The sequence below is a fragment of the Dendropsophus ebraccatus genome, chromosome 15 (assembly GCF_027789765.1).
Source record: "Dendropsophus ebraccatus isolate aDenEbr1 chromosome 15, aDenEbr1.pat, whole genome shotgun sequence".
Classification (NCBI taxonomy): domain Eukaryota; kingdom Metazoa; phylum Chordata; class Amphibia; order Anura; family Hylidae; genus Dendropsophus; species Dendropsophus ebraccatus.
In genome coordinates, this window is record NC_091468.1 from 19,762,878 (window position 1) to 19,784,709 (window position 21,832).

A 21,832-nucleotide genomic window follows, 5' to 3' on the forward strand; every position below is an offset into this window, starting at 1 on the left:
TCAATGTTGTATATTAGGCCGGGTTCACACTGCATTTTTGCAACCTGTTTTATGCAAAGAAAGGATGAAAAACCCGATGTAGTTGTGCTCATCTGTTGTGATATGTTTTTCTGTTATAAAAAAAATTAAGAAGCTTTTTAAAAAAATTTTTAGCAAACACAAAAACATAATTGACCGTGTTTTTGTGTACGCTAAAGAACTGATGCATTTTGATCCTTTTTTTATAATGGAAGTCAAAGGAAAAACATATGAACACAAATTCATCTGTTTTTTTTTTTTTTTTTGCATAAAATGGATTGCAAAAAATGTGAACCTGGTCTATAGTCACCTGATTATTATTACAGGCAGGATTACAACGAATCATACACTGAATGCTCCTTTCTTAGACCTTATTCACATGTCCGGTAATCTACGGAATCCGTATTTCTGTATTCCCAGTTAGTGCACATTGCTGTCTATTGGGCTATTCACACGATCAGTAGATTACAAAGATGTAAACCATTGCTGAAAAAAAAAAAAAAGGACATATCCTAGTGCGGATCTAGATTTTTTTTTATGGATCCTCTCATAGAAATCAATGGGATCCGCTATTTTTTCTGGATTGTAACCTGTTTGGCATTTCCGTAAAAAAATACAGATGAGTTATAATTGACATATTGGGGGGGAGGAATACGGATGCACTACATATGCCCAATCCGTAATTTGTAGCGGATTGTATGGGTGGATAGGGGGATGAATCTACGGACTTGAAAAAAATACTGAACGTGTGCATAAGGCCATTGCCTTTTTTACAATGGGGAAGCTTCCCTGTATTGAAAGTAGACAAGAGTAGAACATAAAATCAATTGATCGTTTTTTGGGGTTCCACTGTGAATGATCATTAGATGGTAAAATCCAGTGATCTGAGCGACCATGGAGCGAGGCCTCGTCATCACTGCTAGACTAGCCAAACATGGATAACCCTGTGAGGTTTTATCATGGAACAGTATACCCATATTAGTGTAATTGGGAAGATAAAGACTGCAAAAGGGGATCCAGTGGATGTAAACAACTTGACGTACCGGGTCAGGAGAGGACGTCACACATGGCTCTGAGTAGGTGGCGCACAGTCAAGGAACTGTAGCTGTATACAATGCTGGTGTTTGACTAAAATGTTCAAAATTGTTACTTAGCATGGACGAAAGGGGAATGTTTCTTGATGCACCTGGGTCCTCTGATACTTATTGGGCTTGTCTTAGCGCTGTGACCAATCATGTCCATCACTTCATGGCAACTGTTTATCCTTGGCCCCTTTAGCAGGACGGTGCACAATGCCGCAAAGGTCACATAGTCATGGATCGGCTACAGGAATATGATAGGTAGCTCTCCTTTCTTTCTGGTTCTATTCACAGTCCCCAAATCTTAAAGTGGTACTCCGGCAATAATTTTTTTTTTTTTTTTTATTTTGCAAATCAACTGGTACCAGAACGTTACACAGATTTGTAATTCATTTCTATTTCAAACCACTCAAGTCTTTCATTGCTTCCCTTACGTCCCATTGGCATCACAACATATGGGGTAAATTCGCCCCTGTGAGCCCCTGGGACGAAGGAATATTTAATGAAAAAATAACAATTAAATTTTAATCCCCTCCTGAGGTATAAATAGGCTCCACCTCCCCCTAGACCTCAGTCTTTTTTTACTTTGACGTATTTGGAAGATTTTTCAAGATTGGTGTGCAAGCAAGAGTATTGATGGACTTAAACCTTCTACTCCACAGTCATTGGAGTTTTTACAGGAAGGCTTCTATAAAGGATTAAAACCTAGTTCCATCAAGGTGGATAGCAGCCCTCTCTGCACACCTAAACTCACCTTTTTTTCAGATCTTGGAGGTAAAGAATTTTGTTAAGGCTAGACTAGGCCTAACCTGGTAAAGCAGGTAGACCCATGGGACTTATCCTTTGTGTTGAAACGCCCGTGTCTTCCTCCCTTTAAGCCTTGGGAGGAAGTAGACTTCAAGTTAACATTGAAAGTTTCTCTTTTACTAGCCATTACCTCTGCTAAGAGAGTTGGAGAACTTCAAGCCCTTGGCTCTGCACCTCCATACGTGATTTTTCCCCAAGACAAGGTTATCCTTAGGTTCCTTCCAGGATTCCTGCCTATGGTGGCTTCATTTGCCAACATCAACCAGCCTATAGTATTGACTGTATTTTCTCCTACTGGATCATCTGAAGAAGACTTGGATCTTTCTTTATTGGACGTATCCAGAGCTATCAAGATCTATCTACATAGAGTAGATGATTTTCGTAAAGACGAGAATTTTTTTTATCCCTTTCGCAGGAAAGAACAAGGGGAGAAGGGCTTCAAAACCTTCAATATCCAGATGGATCTGTGACTCCATTGCCTTATGGTACTCCTCTGCAGATCTGGATCCACCAGAATTTACCAGGGCTCACTCTACTAGAGCTGTGGCCTCCACTTGGGCAGAGCGTGCCGCTGTGCCACTTGAGGACATATGCCAGGCAGCTACCTGGTCTACTTTGACTACCTTTGTGAGATATTTCAGGCTGGATACTTCTTTCTTGTCAAGAACAACCTTTGCAAGATCTGTTCTTAATGCGGACGTAATAAATAACCCGCCCATTGGGGATAATGCTTGCTAATTCCCCATATGTTGTGATGCCAATGGGACGTAAGGGAAGCTAAAATTATTATGTTAATTTGTTTTCCCTGAGACTCATTGGCATCACAAGACTCCCTCCCTGTGTTTTAGGTTTCTATTAGACTGAGGTCTAGGGGGAGGTGGAGCCTATTTATACCTCATGGAGGAGGGGATTAAAATTTAATTGTTATTTTTTTTCATTAAATATTCCTTCGTCCCAGGGGCTCGCAGGGGCGAATTTACCCCATATGTTGTGATGCCAATGGGTCTCAGGGAAAACAAATTAACATAATAATTTTAGCTTATTAGCAGGCAGGAACTGTCCAGAGTGGAAGCAAATCCCCAAAGAAAACTGCTCTGGACAGTTCCTGACACAGACAGAGGTGGCAGCAGAGAGCACTGTGTCAGACTGGAGAGAATACACCACTTCCTGTAAGACATTTACAAGCGGATTCAAGATTTTTAAATAGAAGTTATTTGCAAATCTATATAACTTCTTGGTACCAGTTGATTTGAAAAAAAAAACAAAAACAAATAAATAAAAATAATAATATTATTAATAATAATTTCCCCCCCAGAGTTCCCTTTTAACCTCTGGGACAAGGGCAAACAGACTGATCAGAGCATATACTGTAAGCACCTCAGTCTAGTATGTGGCAACAGTGAGACGTGATCCTGCCATGGACCAATATTCCAAGTTACCTAGTAGAACCTACATAATGACAAATTGCTGCAAAATGAAGCAATACATATCTTTAAGGTGTCGCCGTCATTTATTTATTTATTTATTTATTTTTTGCAGAAATCAATAGTAGACGATTTTAAGAAACTTTGTATTTGGGTTTATTAGCGAAAAATGCATTTTTATCATTAAAAAGCAGTTTGAAGCTCTCCCCCCTGTCTTCATGGTTCTCTATGGAGAGGGGAGGGGTGGAGGGAGATGAGGCACCAAAACAGGACAACAAAGAGTTAATTTACATCTACATCACCGGGCTATCTCCTCTGAAGTCAGCACTGACCTCCCTTGTTCTCTGCGGGCGGCTAATCTCCCTCCTCCCCCTCCCCTCTCCATAATTAGACAGGGCTCGACTGATGTAAAAGTCGAGATTTCATGATAATGAGCAGTGAATGAGAGAGAGGGGGGGGGGGGGGGGACCTGGAGAAAGGCTTTTTGAATGCAGATAATGGCATATTTGCCTAATAAACACAATTACAAAGTTTCTTAAAATAACCTGTACTATTGATTTCTGCAAAAAAAAAAAACAACAGTGACACTTTAAGGCTGTGCTTACATGTAGTGGCAATGTAGCACATGGTCAGTTACCAGTTACCATCTGGCAAAACTGGGTCAATTTGCTGTAGAATGTGCAGTTTGGTATCAATACACATGAAGCCAGCCTAGATAGTAACAATGCCCAGCCTCGTTCACACATGGGGAGTGGCATCCTGCCTGGGTTGCTATGTTTGTATGGATGGGAAGTGCGGTCCATAATTCTTTGTGTGATACACTGTTTAAACTGCGTTGATGGCTGGTTCTACAATGGAATAGAAACCTACCTGAGCAGGTTCCTGACGTATTCCTGATTAACCCTGATGAAGCCGGCACATTGCTGGAAGGTCTTTGGACCCAGTCCTTTGACACACTTCAGCTGCTCACGGTTTATAAAAGGTCCGTTCTTCTCTCTCCATTCTATCACATTTTTGGCCCTAACAGAATTCAGCCCAGCGATATGCCTGAAATAACCGGACAAAAGAATAAAGACAACCTGCTACCTGCACAGAGGTCAGGATAAATACAGGAGATAGCTGGATGATAAGAGACAGATACATGGATAACACACAGATATGGTAGAGAGATAGGCCCCTATTACATGGAGCCATTATCGTTTAAAAACTCACGTCTAATAAGCCGTTGGCAGATTGAACATGCGTTATAGGTTGTCCTGAGCAAACATGAACGGACCGGAATATCGTTCATTAACAATGACTATCATTTCGTGCATTGTGGTGAACAACTTCAGATCATTTACAAAAGCGATCATTTATCATTGATCGGAGAACAGGAAAATCATTTAGTCTAATACCACCAATAGATGATATGGGGAGGGGAGATAAAAGTTTATATCAGATGTGAACAATTCATGTGAACGCCTTAAGGTGTCCTTGCTATTAAAAAACTTTTGACAGGTCACACAGACATGTAAATTGGTTAGGGAGTCAAAACCCCCAACTGATCTTTTGAGCAAGGAGTGGCACACAGCTGGTCGATTCGCTCCATTTCAATTCAATTTTTTTTTTTTTTTTTTTAAATAGAAGTAAATTACAAATTTTTGTAACTCTGTAATAGGTTTTATTAAGCAAAAAAAAAAAAAAAAAAAAAAAAGTGTTCCCTTCGGTCCTGAAAATGCTGTTTTCCTACCTCCCCCCCCCCCCTTCCCAAGAAGCAGGATTTCTGTGTCCATTATGCTCTATAGAGAGGGAAGGGATCAAGATGGGTGAGTGAGCACGGAGAGGAGAAAAGCAGGGTTGTACAAAACACATCATCCTGCAATCTTCTCTCACCAAGCTCCAAGATAAGCAGTGACCTTTCTGACCTGTGTATCCAGCATTTTATGTGCCCAGACAGTCTGTAAACTGCAAAAGCTGGCTCTGTCCTCTTTCTGCTCACTCATCCCCCTCGGCCCCTCCCCCCGCCATAGGCTATAATGGACTCGGCAATCGCTTCGCTTTGCTCCTCTGTAATGAAGACAGCTTTGGCTGATAAAGCACAGATAAGAAGTGAGGGGGGTGGGGGTAGGAAAACTGCTTTTCGAGTACAGAAAGAGGCTTTTTGCTTAATAAAATTATTACAGAGTTTCTTAAAATGCTTGTTCTATTTCTGCAATAAAAATTTAACTGACAGGTACACTTTAATTCTAAAAAATGTATAGTTTCTTTGTAATTGACATTCCCTGGCAGCAGTAATGGGCGACACGGCCCCCTTTGCTGCCGCCAACATTGATGTCGGTAACTGCAGGGCTTCCCAGTCTGCCACAGAGTTCTTTTCCTCCTGAGTACTGTATATTCTTACACCATAGACCCCCCCCCCCCTATCTACAGTACATGGGTGCTGGAAAAAGCTGTATCCAGTCCTGGGAAACTGAGAGCTGACACAGCATTGTATCACTTTGTCTATCAGTTGTCCCATTAGAGTGAATCGGAATGTGCGACTGTCTGTATATAGGATATATGAGATAGATAGAAAGACACAAGCTCTTTCACTTCTAGGCTCCTTAGGCTGGCCGTTTTTTTTTAACGTACACAAAAACGTAGTCAGGGTACAAACCCACTTGACGTATTTGCTGCGTGAATCAGTCTTAAAAATAAGCAGGCAAAACGCAGGTTGGCTTTATACGATTGTTCTGCGTTAAAATACGCAATTGCGTATTTTTGAAGCGTGAAGCTTGTTGTTAGCAAAGCATCAGTTGTTAACAACCTGTGCGAAAAACGCATGTAGCTTCATGCTTCAAAAATACGCAATTGCGTATTTTAACACAGAGCAATTGTATAAAGCCAACCTGCGTTTTGCCTGCTTATTTTTAAGACTGATTCACGCAGTAAATACGTCAAGTGGGTTTGTACCCTCAAACCTAATTTCTGTGTCCGTTAAAAAAACGGATCAAAACAGATGCCCACAATTGCATCCTTTTTTTTCATCAGTTTTTCATCTGTTTTTTGCAAAAATGGATTGCAAAAACGTAGTGTGAACTCAGCCTTACTGTCACAGTGAAATGTGGATTCATTGAGAGCCCCTAACAAAAGGCCTGGTAGGTGAGGCATGCTTACCTAAGAATACATTGCAGAAAGGCAAACACCATCGCCCTACCAGTCTGCAGTATACAATGCACCTTATTGTGCAGGCTCAGGCCCAGAGTCCCCGGAGCAGGTGGCAGCGTGGGTGGTTGGGGGTCGGAGATCTCTGTAATTCTCTTCTCATGCAGAGGAGTTGTAGGGGCTGTAATGGTGCAACAACATCTAAAGCCGTATTTACCTCAACAGTGTTTCAGAGCAGATGTTTATATCCACTCCCACAAAGCTGACGCACTCCTCCACCACACTGTCCAGGGTGCCTTTCAGCAGCACCTGCGAGACATCGTGCTGCAAGAGACAAGAATGGGTTAACTTTATAGACTGGCTCCATGTGTTATACACATACTGACAATGAACTTGCACCATTAACCTTTTAGCTACTGGAGCGTAATTGAAGCCATAAAAGTTACGATTATTGCCACGCAGGCAGCGATGAATAAAAATGCAGCTGTGGCGAGCGCCATACCATATTGTTTTAACATTCAAACAGATTCACAATTTTGCGCGGAATAATTTTGGTATATATTTTATAGCCATTGACAGTGTTTCAAATTCTATTCCTAGAGTGAAATGATAAAAATTGTGACGTTTGCTGCCGCCAGCAGGGGGAGCTCAGGAGTTTACTGTGCTTTGTTTATAGAGCAATGATAAAACAGTATGCAGCAGGCTCCCGGGCTAGCTCTAATGGTGGTGGCAGGCTGAAACAGTTGTATCACTTCTCAAGCCAAAGAGTTAAAGGGGTATTGCCATCTAAAAGAATGTCTCCACTCTACATGGAATAGGGGGTAACAAGAAGAGGGGGGACTTCTGGGACCCCAAATATCGCAAGAACAGAGATAAAGCTGTCCTGGAAAAGAACAGAGTGCACAGCGCATACACAGACAGCACTTCCTTCCTTCTCTACAGGACCACCAAACATTGCACAATTTTTTCCCCATTCTCGGGATTGGTTGAGGTCCCAGCTGTTAGATCTCCACCACTGGAGGTCTAACTGGTTTATCTAGTTTTACAGAATTGATCCTCAGGATAGGCCGCCAATAATATATTGGGAATTAGACCCCACTGAGATATTACTAACGGTCCATCCATCCAACAAGTGATCAATGCCATTTGACAGATAATCTTGACTATAATCCTAATCAACGTAATGTACCATTCTGCCTAGGTATTATGCTAAAGAATACGGAACAGACACACTAGGGAAAACTGGTCAACATAATATCACAAATTTTCATTTAGAATTCCATAGAAAAAATCCATAATTCAGGATGAGTCCCCAATGACTGCTTGCAGGTGAGACAAACATGAATGCAGCATTAGACTACACAAAAGTTGTTTGTAGTCTGTAACCGTGGAGATGCATGGATCTGCACAGCAGCTGGGAACAGTAAACAAGAAAATATTTGCACATTTAAAAAAAAAAAAAAATGGTTAAAGGGGAATTAATCTAACCTGCTGATAGCTCCCTATAGTGTATGGGGGGCTGAGCATGAAGGTATTTCTCTTACCTTCATCCTTGGTGCTGTTCCCATGCAGTTTTAAAGTAGTCCTCCGTACAGTAAGGCCATTTGGAGTACTGCCTCGTCCCCAGGGCGCTGATCAGCCCCCGGCCAGCCTGCCTCTAATAATTATCAATGGAGTGGGCCTCATAGGCGCTCTGGGGGCAGGGCAGTGCTCCAAACAGCCTTACTGTACAGAACCTTACATTAAAGGGAACCTGTCACCCCCCGTGCCGGGTGAAGGCCGCCAGCCCCCTGCTAGAGCCCCGGATACTTACCCCATCTCGCCAAGTCCCGCTCCTAGAGCCGGTCCCGGGACAGTGATATCCTTGTCGGAAGCCCGGTGAGCACGCTGCATAGATGAGTCCAATGCCCATAGAGAATGAATGGAGCAGTCATTCTCTATGGGCGTCGGACTCATCTCTGCAGGGCGCTCCAGTGCACCACGCCACCGGCATCCCCGCGCCGGACCCGGTCTGTTAATGTAAAAGAACCAAAACAATGTACACGGTGGTACATTCGCTTTAATGTTTAAGGTGTTAAAATGACAGAAATTTTGACCCCCTATGTGCCCCCCATAGACTTAATTCAACTTTTTTCATAACTAGAGTAATCCAATCCAATTTAATTTATAGCAGATGGACGACTCCTTCTCTCAGCTAGGCAACACTGTATGTACCACAGCATCCCAGAGCATACTGCTGTGCTGGCAGCCATACATCTCTGAAGCCTGGCCCTCTGATGTACACATCCATGCATTTCCTTCACTTGACATCTGGCCACAACACTTCCTTTGATCGAGATGTCTCCATCATCGGCGTATCCTTGCAACACCTGAAAACAACCTCATAGCTGTGTCTGCGTCTCCACGTCCTCCCAGCAACAGTTCACACATCACTCAACAAAAGACGCTAATATCAGCAATGTCAATGTTTATGACCAAGTGAAGCGTGAAGACGGCACTTTTTTTTCCCGTCTGCCCAATAGTCTGTTTAAGCATTTCAGCAACTACGTGGTGAAAACTGGCATGATTAAAAAGGCAAATATCTGGCTACCTGCCCTTTCATTAAAAATATGTCTATACCTTCTAAAGAAATTTGGATTTAAGTCATAGTCTTCTAATTCCCAGACTGTACTTTGGCACGGGCTAGGTTCCTACAGATTATAAATACCCGGTAAAGATTTTCCTGTAATGGGTATGGAAATACGTGAATTTGAGTGGAAATCTATGGACATAATAGGGAAAAAACATCATTATGAGACTTCCCATAATTGCCCACACTTGGAACCCCACAATTAATGTTATAGGGCTGCGTCTGATTCTGCAGTCATAGTCCTTGCCATCTGTCCAGGGACCAAAGGGGTAATGTTTCTTATTGAGAAGAGCACCATCAGGCTGGTTTCACATTGGCTAAAATGTTTGCAAAAATGCCACCCCCCTCTCAAAAAAAACCCATCAATTTATTTATTTATTTTTTAGGAAATGCATCACGGCTAGATGTAACACCATGGCATTTCATAATATTCCATTGAGTTTAATGGAATTTCTTCTGTTTGTCTCAAAAACACCAATGGCAAAAAAATAAAAAAAATTTCACACCTAAAGTGAAAAACACCAACATAATCTTTGGCAGTTTGGGGGCACTCTTCAGACGTGTGGAGACTTACAGGCCATCCATGCTCCACTCTCCATTCTGTGAAGAAAATTATGCAAAGCATCGGTCAGATGCCACCTGTAAGAGGTACCTTTCCCTTCAAGTGGGTGAATCACCGGCTTAAAGGAAAAGCCACCTCTACAAGTGGCTTCGGACTGCTGCTTTTCAATCCTTCTTGTCCTTTCTCCACTAATTCATACAAGGTTACATTTGTAGTTTACCAAAAACAACTAGCAAACAACTGGAAGCCAATATGGCTGTTCGGTCAGACTACGCAAGAGCTATTTGTAGTCTGTTACTACGGAGACACCTAAATCAACCCTGGAGTTGTGAAGGAACAATAGAAAGATAAGAATAAAGCTGCTTTATTTTCACCCCTATGCCTAGTTGAAAAGAAGTAGCATACAGCGCAGGAGTTACTTGAAGTACATTTGCGGTCAGGGACTCTGGCAATACAGATATGCTTGTGCACTGCGTTAGGCGCTGTATTAGCAATGTTTATTAGGTTTTAGGTGAGTTTTGTGATGATTGGTTACCATTAAAGGAGAAGTCCCACCAACTTTGAAATCTGCAGGCAGGCGGGGGTGGGTGTGAAAATAACAGACAAGTTAACTCGTCCCCTGTAGTGGACATCATTTTCTGTATGTCACGGCCCTGCTGAATGATTGCACGCTCAGCCAACCAGTGAATGTGGCGGTGTCCCGCTCCAGTCACTGATTGGCTGAGCAGGCAATCACTCAGCCGGGGTCGTGCAGCTAGCAGAGCTGCAAGACCCCGTTTGCGGCAAACGGGACCCGGCCATTGCACAGGGGATGGGTGAGTTAACTTATCTGTTATTTTCAAACCACCCCCCGTCTGCCTGTAGATTTCAAAGTTGGCGGGACTTTACCTGAATTCTCAACAAATTATTATAAAAAAAATTCTGATAATTTACAAAATATATATATATATATATATATATATATATATATATTTATTTATTTTTTTTAAATAATTTTAATGAGATCAAATAAAAGTCATTTGTTTTTGTGGTTCTTTAAAAAAAAGACGCTACATACAGACCGGGCAGAAGTTACACAATTTCCTTCTAACTGGTCTCCTATTCCTTTATCAATAGCTGGAGGCTACGGGGACGCTGGTCAGAAGAAAGCCAAGAGACTACAGGAAGACGTTCATGAGAAGCACATGTGATTATACATAAAGGGCATTTCTTCTCCTGGGTGATATGAAATATCCTCTTCATTTGGATTGGCATGTGGCAGTTCAAAGCCCTAATCAACAATGGCGCATGGCGAGTGACCCATGAAATACAGCGACCAGACAGACGACTGCACACACTCCAAAAGTTTAATTCTATTTGCCCTGAGATGTCTTGTAACATTCGTCCGTCTGCTGCATGTCTTGTAATTTATTACTGGCAGTGCTTAGTGACTTTCAGTAATCAGCCGAGATCACGTCCGTCATCTAAGGAAGGGTCTTAGTAGCAACAAATGTTTAAAATATTTCTTCAATTCTAATCACGTTCCTCCAAACTTATTATAAAAGGATCTGTCAGCTCCTTTGACGTGTCTGATTTAGTAAAGTACTCCACATTAAAAAAAAAAAATTCCCATGTTTCTTAGAACTTTTCAATGGGCTAAGCCCTCTAGAATTCCTCCTGGAAATACATATGGATAAAATGATAACTGATTGTAACCAATCCCCTCATCGACGGGTCCTGTGCTTACATATTTGGGCTATGGTCTCACAACGACTTTTTATGCAAAGTAACGGCCGTTGTTTTTAAAATAAGGCCGTTATTTTACAAAGACGAGCATCAATAGTGATCATAATCATTATATACAGCCGCCATTATCAAACGACGGCCGTTATTTTGCCTATAAAAGACGTGGTGTGAACATAGCCTTTGGTAGCATCCAATCAGTGTCGGAGGCAATCAGGACATGCCTCACTAACAGGCAGATTGTAAAGCTCACTTACCAATGTATTCTTACATTTCCAGTAGGAATAAATGAGGGATGAAACAACAGCGTTTAAGGGGAAAAAAAAGTTCCAACATTGTTACTTTAAGGCGACTCTGTACCCACAATCTGTCCCCCACAAACCACTTGTACCTTTGGATAGCTGCTTTTAATCCAAGATCTGTCCTGCGGTCCGTTTGGCAAGTGATACAGTTATTGTCCTAAAAAACAACTTTTAAACTTGCAGCCCTGTGTCAAATTGGTGTGGCCTAGAGTGTCTGTGCATTAGGCTGGCACAACCTCTCTGTCCCTCCTCCCCACCCTCATCATTAGGAATGCTCCAGGCAGATTTTCTCCTATTCATCAGCTGTGTGAGCACGGCACATGGGCTGGATCGTTAAGGCACCTGTGCAGTGTTCACTGCAGAGGAATAAAAAAAAAAACTGCCAGGGCCATTCCTAATGATGAAGAGGGTGGAGAGGAGGGATGGAGGGGTGGTGCAAAGTTAGGGCACAGATAATCTAGGCCACGGCAGTTTGACACAGGGCTGCAAGTTTAAAAGGTGTTTTTTAGGACAATAACTGCATCACCTGCCGAACGGACCCCAGGACAGATCTTGGAGTAAAAGCAGCTATCTGAAGGTACAAGTGGTTTGTGGGGGACAGATTGTGGGTACAGAGTCACTTTAAGCAAGTGACAAAGTCAAATATTTACTAAAGCAGACATGAAGAAAGGGGGCAAGTCCGATTATCAAGGACACATTTCCAGGAGGAATGAAAGAGGGACATAGGACTTTACGGGGAACACAAAAGCAATGAATCCTTCTCCGAAGTTCTCCCTATTCGGGAGGCTACATCTATAGATGTAAACTCTGCAAAGGGAAAAATGCATCCTGGGTTATTGCTCAAGAGTCTGAACAGTTGTTCACTATTTATTCTATTAGTGTGAACTTTAAAGGGAACCTGTCACCCCCCGTGCTGGGGTGACAGGCTGCCGACCCCACGCTACAGCCCCCTATACTCACCTGATCCCGCTTCTGGATCCGGTTGGGTCACAGAGATCTCAGCCGCTGCAGCCCGGCGCGCGCTGAGAGATGAGTCCAACGCTCATAGAGAATGACGGAGCGCTGGACTCTCCGTCATTCTCTATGAGCGTTGGACTCATCTCACAGCACGCGGAGCGGGCTGCAGCGGCTGAGATCTCCGTGACCCGACCGGATCCAGAGGCAGGACCCGGCGGGATCAGGTGAGTATAGGGGGCTGTAGCGTGGGGTCGGGAGCCTGTCACCCCGGTACGGGGGATGACAGGTTCCCTTTAAGGGCCAACTGTGACCCATAGAGGCTAGACTATCCTGTTGGACTACCTCTTCTGCATAAAGAGTGCTAGATCCCATATAAGTTTGGGCTATGCCAACTTTGACTGAAGCGTGGCTGCAGAGACTATCCCTACTTCTGAAGAACCTGGCACATTATGCATGCCACAAACAATCTATGCATGGAGAGAAGCGCTTAGTCACAGGCTTCTCTTGGCCCATACTAACGAAACAAAATAAACAGAGGACATATTATTATACAATTATTACAAGTAATTACATATTACCAGTAGTCACTAACTTATCACAGTTGCCACAGGTCATTGATGAAACTCCCTTTCCCAACCCTTCTGATCATATAGTTATAACTGGCATCCAAAAACATTGTACTTAGTGAATCTGTGAGCTCCCTCTTTAAATGAATCTGTACCAAATCCATAACCAAGGAGTTACTTAGGATTAAAAGAACACAGCTTCAAAACAGTGCCACATCTGTCCTCAGGTTGAGTGCGGTATTACAACTCAACTCAATTCTCTTCAATGGAATTGAGCTGCAAAATCCACACCCAACCTGAGGACAAAGGGTGGCGCTGTTTCTGGAATAAAGTATTGTAAAGTACTGTATAATAAATGAGAATAAAGTAAAACTATGTTTTTCCAACCCCTATAACTAGCTTCCTGTAAAAATTACCCTAATGATTGTAACCCCTTTTAAAGTGTCACTGTCATTGTAATTTTTTTTACAGAAACCAATGGTACAGACGATTTTAAGAAACTTTGTAATTGGGTTTATTAGCTGAAAAATGCATTTTTAGCATTAAAAAGAAGTATGAAGCTCTCCCCCCTGTCTTCATGATTTATTATGGATAGGGGAGGGGTGGTGGGAGATGAGGCACCAAAACAAAGAGTTAATTTACAGTTACATCACCGGTCTATCTCTTCTGAAGTCAGCACTGACCTCTCTGACCTCTGAACAGCTTCTTTCACACAGCGCCCACTGTGTAATCCTTTGTTCTCTGCTCTATGCAGGCGACTAATCTCCCTCCTCCCCCCTCCCCCCTCCATAGGTTACACAGGACTTGACTGATGTAAAAGAGTCGAGATTTCCTGATAATGAGCAGTGAATGAGAGAGAGGAGGGAAGGGGGGGGGGCCTCAGGAAAGTCTTTTTGAGTGCAGATAATAAACCCAATTACAAAGTTTCTTAAAATCGTCTGCACTATTGATTTCTTCAAAAAAATTAACACACTTTAAGAACAGGATTTGGTGACGACTGAAACGTGGTGTATGTCACATATATATATATATATATATATATTAGTGCAAGCTTGTTTTCATAGTTACTTCTGGCTTGTTCACTTGCATAACAATCACAGTATAATTCACAATGTAGATTGTAAAACCGTACGCCGCTGACCTGAAAACAGGCAAAGGAAGCCGCCACCGGCTTATAATGCGCTGCCCTCCTATAGTAAATGTATATATTATGTCGGTATTATCACAGTAATGAAACACTACTACTACAAAAGCTCAATGCCTGCATTCTTCTTCCGTATCTATGTAACAGAACCGCGCCGGCATAATAATGTTGATATAATATTTATATTGGGCGCATTTTTCAAGCAACAGAAGTCAAACACTGCGGGGACTTTAATGTACACAGTCGTCTATGAAACGTTATACTGCCGCATTAAAAGGCAGCCTAATATATATAAAATATCTTTTAAAGAATCATAACAATAAACAGTTTATGGCTGCATAAAGGCTGCCAAATGGCGGTCGTATCTTCTGGCTGCAAACACCCCCCCCCCCTCAATATTTAACGTACACCGGCAAGCACGGCCACATCTGGAAATTCAGCGTCGAAAAAGTGAGGAAATGTATTCGGCTAGAATGTAGTAAAACACTTCAAAGGGTTATTATACCAGGTATGGGCTGCTCTTCCCCTCCGAAGAGTGATCTCTTGTATTTTATAAATCAGAAAAACAGTGGGCATAACATTTTGGGCGGATGTTATTTCATGAGACTGTAGTCACAGCTGTGATGTATTAAACCTGCTAAAAAAAAAAAAAAAAAAACTCAACACCAGTGAAAAGTAAAAAGTCTGCAAAATGGGGGGGGGGCAACTTTTGAAGTGTTATCAATGCTAAATTTGCTACAAGGTATCTTTCATGAAAGATGGTGCAGTTAACCTAGGGACACATGAGGTACACAGATTACTGATAATATAGTATTAAAGAAACATATTAGACAATATAGAATCTAAGGAGGAGGAGGAAACGAGTCGGCTGGGCTGAGGGATCAGTTGAAACAGATCTATCGAAATACCAGATTTCCCCTTCTTTGTAAGCTTCAAATAACACTCTGATAATAGTAAGGAGAAGATCTACAGAAGACGGCTATATCGCATAATACGGCTATGTCGCATGTTATCGCCTTATAGTAATGTTCACCCTGCCATTATAAACCAAAATAAATACTAGTAGGCTGGGCTAAAAACATTAAAAAAAAAAAAAAAAAGTGTACTCACCTGCCCTGATACCCCACTTGTTTGCATTCCAGCCGTGCCTGGTCCTGGTGCTCACACATCCTGGTTTTAATCTTGACACAAGGAAGTCATTGGCCGAGGCAGGTCACCAGTACGGCCAGAGATGAGGAGGGTGACGATTCATTGTGTCAAGATCAAGACCAGGAAGTGCAGAGAAGCAAGACCAGGCACTGCTGGAATGTCAACAGTGGGGGACTGGGGAAGGTGAGTATAGCCTTTAGGATGATCATGAGAGGAGAAATTTGTAGTTCCTGAAACGCATTATCTTCCAATATAACCTGCATCTCTCATAACCAGAGTTATGTTGTACTACATGTTAGCAGGTGGGAGGATTCATCCAGGAAAACAGCACTCAAGCAATCACCATTCTTTCACCTTGATGGCTATGTTCACAATACTATACTATTCATACTTAGAAGGTTCATTTACTATAGAGTGATACAGAAATTTTTCCTGCCACTTTCTTCCATTCATAGTGTACAGCACAGATATATGCCAAATACCCTACTCTTTCTCTACTAGCAGTTAAAATAAAAAAAAAAGTGATACTGTATACAATAAAACATCCAGTGACTCTTTCACACTCATTCAGTGAACATCTCCCATCAATAATCCCTGCCTAGCCACAAATCCCCTATTATTTCTCTATAAGTAGGGGTGATTCTTATAAACCATACTAGGAAGCGGTTTTTGGGAAAAAAAATAAAATAAAAAGTCTTCCTCACCTTCCATCATGGCAGATCCACTTCAGGTTGGGGCTTGCATCAGGGGACAGGACTGTGGAGGTAATCTCTTCATAGCTGTAACCTCTCTCTCCCGGAGAGAGTGTGCAATATACTGTGCTCACATCTGCCCTGCTCATTCCTTCATGCTACCTGCAGTCTCTGTCTGCCCTTGTGTTTCCCATCCTCTCAATTCCTGCTATAATGTGCCTGCACTCACAATCAGCTATACACACTGCTGCTATAATGAGCCTGCACTAACACTCAGCTATACACACTGCTGCTATAATGTGCCTGCACTCACAATCAGCTATACACACGGCTGCTATAATGAGCCTGCACTAACACTCAGCTATACACACTGCTGCTATAATGTGCCTGCACTCACACTCATCTATACACACTGCTGTACAGAAAGGTTTCTGTCACTGTCCTCCTGCACAGCTATGTGATTCTTACTTTCTGATTGGTACAGGCTGAACACACACCTTCCCTATTGCTGTCATGTGATCACACAGACCTCTGACAGCAGCCCTGCTTCTCTATTCTAGCCTGTTGTACTACGCTACTGCATTATGGGGATCTACAGTTCTATTCTGTGCTGCTGTTCTTTCAGGTTTATGCACATACTATACATTATACTTCACACGCTGATGGCTACACTGTACAGTAACTTATAATATAACATTTTCAGCTGTTACTAAATGTTTCTTTGTTTTACATGTTATTCAAAATAAAAAATCATTATTTTTGGGGTGTGGAATTACGTGTCTGCATTTCTATGATTTCTTATGGGAAACTTTGCTTTGGTATAAGAGTGGATTTGGATTACAAGCACGGTCCTGGAACGAATTATGCTCGTAATCCAAGGCACCACTGTATATGTTTCTATTTAATTTCTCAAGAAGGAAAAGGCAGACTGGGTTAAATAAAAAAATACAAAAGCAGCACTCACCTCACCCACCCTCCACCACCCTTATTCTAGCCGTGTCTAGGCCCCACTAATCTCCTATTGCAGGTCCTTATCTCACCACACAGAAAATCCTCGCTCAGCCAACTACTGCCTCTGGCATTGGTCTTGGTCAGTGACTGGCTTAGCCACAGAAACCTGGGCACCATTGGAGGAGGCAGCGGCATGGGAATCATTGAGGTGAGTACTTCATTCACTTGTTATTACTTTTCTCCAATTGGACAATAATATAACAGCGTCACCTATACCATCAGCCCGGATAGCCCTACTGCCCATCACCCCTGTAATCGCCAAGGTGTTTATTGCCAATTGTTCCTTCCTAAATCAGCTATCAATTTGCCAAAATGTTATTTCAAGTACCTATTTGCAATTTTTTTCTATTTCGTCTTCTGTTGTGTCATTGAAATTTAAGTGGGGGAGAAAGTCGTCTAATATTTCAAAAACGAAAAAGGATCCCGATCAAACATCATTTGTATTTCCACTTTCGGGGGCAAAAAAAAAAAAATCTGTTTTTTAAACCTGCAGCTGGTTAGGTCTGCAGGAGTTCCCACTTATGGCCGGCTTTGATTGACATCTTGAAATGGCAGCTTTTCATGAATAGCTGTTAACTTGTAGAATTCACTTATGGCTCTCAGACAGACTTACTTTGTTCTACTGTTGGGGGCTGTCCAATATAAACAGGACCTTGCATCTGAATTTAATAATGCTGTAAAGTCCACCGAGAAAACCTGTTTTTTTTTTTTTTCTTACACTTCTGATGCGTTTTTGAACCTGATCTAACAGAGATTTAACCTAACATGCTTACTGCCTGATAATTGCTTTAATTGTCGCGGACACACTTGTGATGTTTGCATATATACAGTATATATATATATATATATATACACACACACATATGACTTCTGGTCAGTCTCTATAGCAATGACTTCTTGTAACCTCCTATACTTATTGTTTATTTTACATCACCGGGACTGGCTGGGAGATATCAACAACTTTACTGCTACCTCTGTGCCATATTGCTTGAATGAATTGTACAATATAGCGATTGAGATATAGCGATAGAGATTGATTATGAAAATGAAATGTAAAGGTTAATTAAAGGGGTGACCTGCAATTAAAGTGGTGATCCAGGATTAGAAAAATATGGCCACTCTCTTCCAGAAACAGCGCCACACCTGTTCTCGGGTTGCGTGTGGTATAGCAGCCAAGTTTCATTTAAATTGTATTATGGTGCGCAACCAAAGGTAGGGTGTGGCGCTGTTTCTAGAATTCTATTTTTTCCTAATACAGTGGTGCCTTGGATTACAATCATAATTTGTTCTGGGACCAAATCCAAATCCATTCTTAAACCAAAGCAAATTTTCATGTAAGAAATCATCAAAATGCAGACAATTGGTTCCACACCCCCAAAATAATGATTTTTTTTAAATTCTGAACATGTAGAACAGATGAAACAAACAATAAGCAACAGCAGAATATGTGATATTATAAGTGACTGTACAGTATAACAATCAGCATGTTGAGTATAATGTATAGTAAGTGCATAAACCCGAAAAACAGCTGCAGTTTATAGATACAGGATGGAACTGCAGATCCCCATAATGCAGTAGTGTAGTACAATAGGCTAGAATAGAGAAGCAGGGCTGCTGTCAGAGGTCACATGACAGCAATTGGGAAGGGGTATGTGTTCAGCATGGACCAATCAGGAAGTGAGAATCAAAGAGTTGTGCAGGAGGACAGTAACAGGAACTTTTCTATACAGCAGTGTGAATAGCTGAGTGTAAGTGCAGGCACATTATAGCAGCAGTTTGAATAGCTGAGTGTGAGTGCAGGTACATTATAGCAGCAGTGCGTACAGCTGAGTGTAAGTGCATTATAGCAGGAATGGAGAGGATGGTAAACACAAGGGCTGACAGAGACTGCAGGGAGCATGAAGTAGGAAGGAAGTGGATTTGCCATGATTTGGAAGGTGAGGGACACCTCCTGGGTCAGGGTACAGATAAGTGGACCACCCTGTAAAGATCATGTCCCTCCCCTGCTCGCCCTCCCCCTCCCAACTCTTAAACCAAGTTACAATTGAGCTCTTCTTGCAAAAAGCTCTTAATCCAAGGTACCACTGTACTGAATAACCCCTTTACAGCTTCATCATATTTCCCTTTACACAAGCTTTGATCCTGTATACTGCAGTTGTATATCACTGACTTCCTTTAAATAAAAAATGTTTCCCATAAAGTATCTGATTTATGGTGTATTTTTTTTGCCAAACTATTAGCCTAGATTTACAATTTTTTAGACAGTGTAAACCTAGACTGGTCTTCTGATTTTAGACATTCCTCCCATTTGATAAGTGTAAGACATAAGATCAGACCACTCACTTTACTCCAGAATGTTACATTATAGACTTGGCACACAGGCCACACCCCTACATCCGCTGAAATCTACTGGACAATTCAAAAATAAGTGTTCAATTTCTCTGTGGTGCCCCTACAGGGGAAATTAAGCATTACAAGGCCAAAATTGGGTTAGATCATTACAGGTTATAGGTTCATGTCTATGGTCATGTGTACTAGAATAAGAGTGGGCCAGGAATAACAGTGGTATAACTGCCGGCCAGTCTCAGATTGGCCCCTTTCTTTCCAAAATACTCCTCTTTCTTGCCTTGTACTGGCCCAACCCTCTGTGGCAGCCACTTGTAAGATTTCATTAGAGTGGATGATTTGCATAAGGCAGCCAAGTGGTTGTCAATCATAGGTGGGGGACGGGCTGCTACAAGGCAATGGAAACAGAGATCCCAACTCCTGACCATTTAACAATTCCGTTGGCTCTTCATAGCCCCATTACCTAAGTATTTACTTTCCTTGGTTTCCTGGAATTCTAAATGCACTGCACCTTGATATATATATATGTGGATGTAATGATCATGCAGGGTTTACAGTAACCCTATGGCACTAACAACTGAGATAGAAAAAAAAAAGCTAGAGATGAGTGAACTTACAGTAAGGCTATGGCGGGAAGTTCATGAACCGAACTTACTGTAAGTTGGCTCATCTCTGCAAAAAGCCTATCCGTGCGGTCACCTGCACTTTTAAGTCCCAAAGAATAACTGTAAACACTTAGATAGGGACTGAGTGTACAGTAGTTATTATTAGACTGTTTGGTCCACTGAATTCAATGGACTCTGTATGGCTATGCCATAATGTTTATTGACATACCGTTCCGCTAGTATGCTGACATATACCATGAAAGCAGTGTCATTTTAGATATACACTCATCGGCCACTTTATTAGGTACACCTGTCCAACTGCACGTTACCACTTAATTTCTAATCAGCCAATCACATGGCGGCAACATGCATTTAGGCATGTAGACATGGTCAAGACAATCTCCTGCAGTTCAAAACGAGCATCAGTATGGGGAAGAAAGGTGATTTGAGTGCCTTTGAACGTGGCATGGTTGTTGGTGCCAAAAGGGCTGGTCTGAGTATTTCAGAAACTGCTGATCTACTGGGATTTTCACGCACAACCATCTCTAGGGTTTATGCCAGAGGAGAATGGGCAGACTGGTTCGAGCTTATAGAAAGGCAACAGTGACTCAAATAGCCAACCATTACAACCAAGGTAGGCAGAAGAGCATCTCTGAATGCACAGTACCTCCAACTTTGAGGCAGATGGGCTACAGCGGCAGAAGACCACACCGGGTGCTAAGAACAGGAAACTGAGGCTGCAAGACCACACCGGGAGCTAAGAACAGGAAACTGAGGCTACAATTTGCACAAGCTCATCGAAATTGAACAGTAGAAGATTGGAAAAACGTAGCCTGGTCTGATGAGTCTCGATTTCTGCTGCGACATTCGGATGGTAGGGTCAGAATTTGGCGTCAACAACATGAAAGCATGGATCCATTCTGCCTTGTATCAACGGTTCAGGCTGGTGGTGGTGGTGTCATGGTGTGGGGAATATTTTCTTGGCACTCTTTGGGCCCCTTGGTACCAATTGAGCATCGTTGCAACGCCACAGACTACCTGAGTATTGTTGCTGACCATGTCCATCCCTTTATGACCACAATGTACCCAACATCTGATGGCTACTTTCAGCAGGATAATGCGCCATGTCATAAAGCTAGAATCATCTCAGACTGGTTTCTTGAACATGACAATGAGTTCACTGTACTCAAATGGCCTCCACAGTCACCAGATCTCAATCCAATAGAGCATCTTTGGGATGTGGTGGAACGGGAGATTCGCATCATGGATGTGCAGCCGACAAATCTGCGGCAACTGTGTGATGTCATCATGTCAATATGGACCAAAATCTCTGAGGAAGCTTCTAGCACCTTGTTGAATCTATGCCACGAAGAATTGAGGCAGTTCTGAAGGCAAAAGGGGGTCCAACCTGTTACTAGCATGGTGTACCTAATAAAGTGGCCAGTGAGTGTATACATAGCATATGTGAAAAAAAAACTTTAGCCTAAGGCAAGCTGCAAAATGTAGAATATAGAATGTAAATTAAAGGAGAAGTCCGGCAAAATTTTTTATTAAAGTATTGTATTGTCCCCCAAAAGTTATACACATCACCAATATACACTTATTACGGGAAATGCTTATAAAGTGCTTTTTCCCTGCCCTTACTACTGCATCAAGGCTTCACTTCCTGGATAAAATGGTGATATCACGACCC

The 21,832-nt window shown here is 42.1% G+C and overlaps 1 protein-coding gene across 3 annotated transcripts in view; it reads right to left on the reverse strand.

Moving 5' to 3' along the window:
- SRBD1 (S1 RNA binding domain 1) overlaps window positions 1–21,832 on the reverse strand; it is a 138,521-nt gene that overhangs the window by 16,283 nt on the left and 100,406 nt on the right. For all 3 annotated transcript variants that reach the window (XM_069954974.1, XM_069954975.1, XM_069954976.1), the window contains exons 19-20: window positions 6,672–6,778; window positions 4,199–4,375 (exon numbers count right to left, since the gene is read on the reverse strand). In XM_069954974.1, the coding sequence (XP_069811075.1) occupies window positions 4,199–4,375; window positions 6,672–6,778 (284 nt within the window). The remainder of the gene's footprint in view (window positions 1–4,198; window positions 4,376–6,671; window positions 6,779–21,832) is intronic.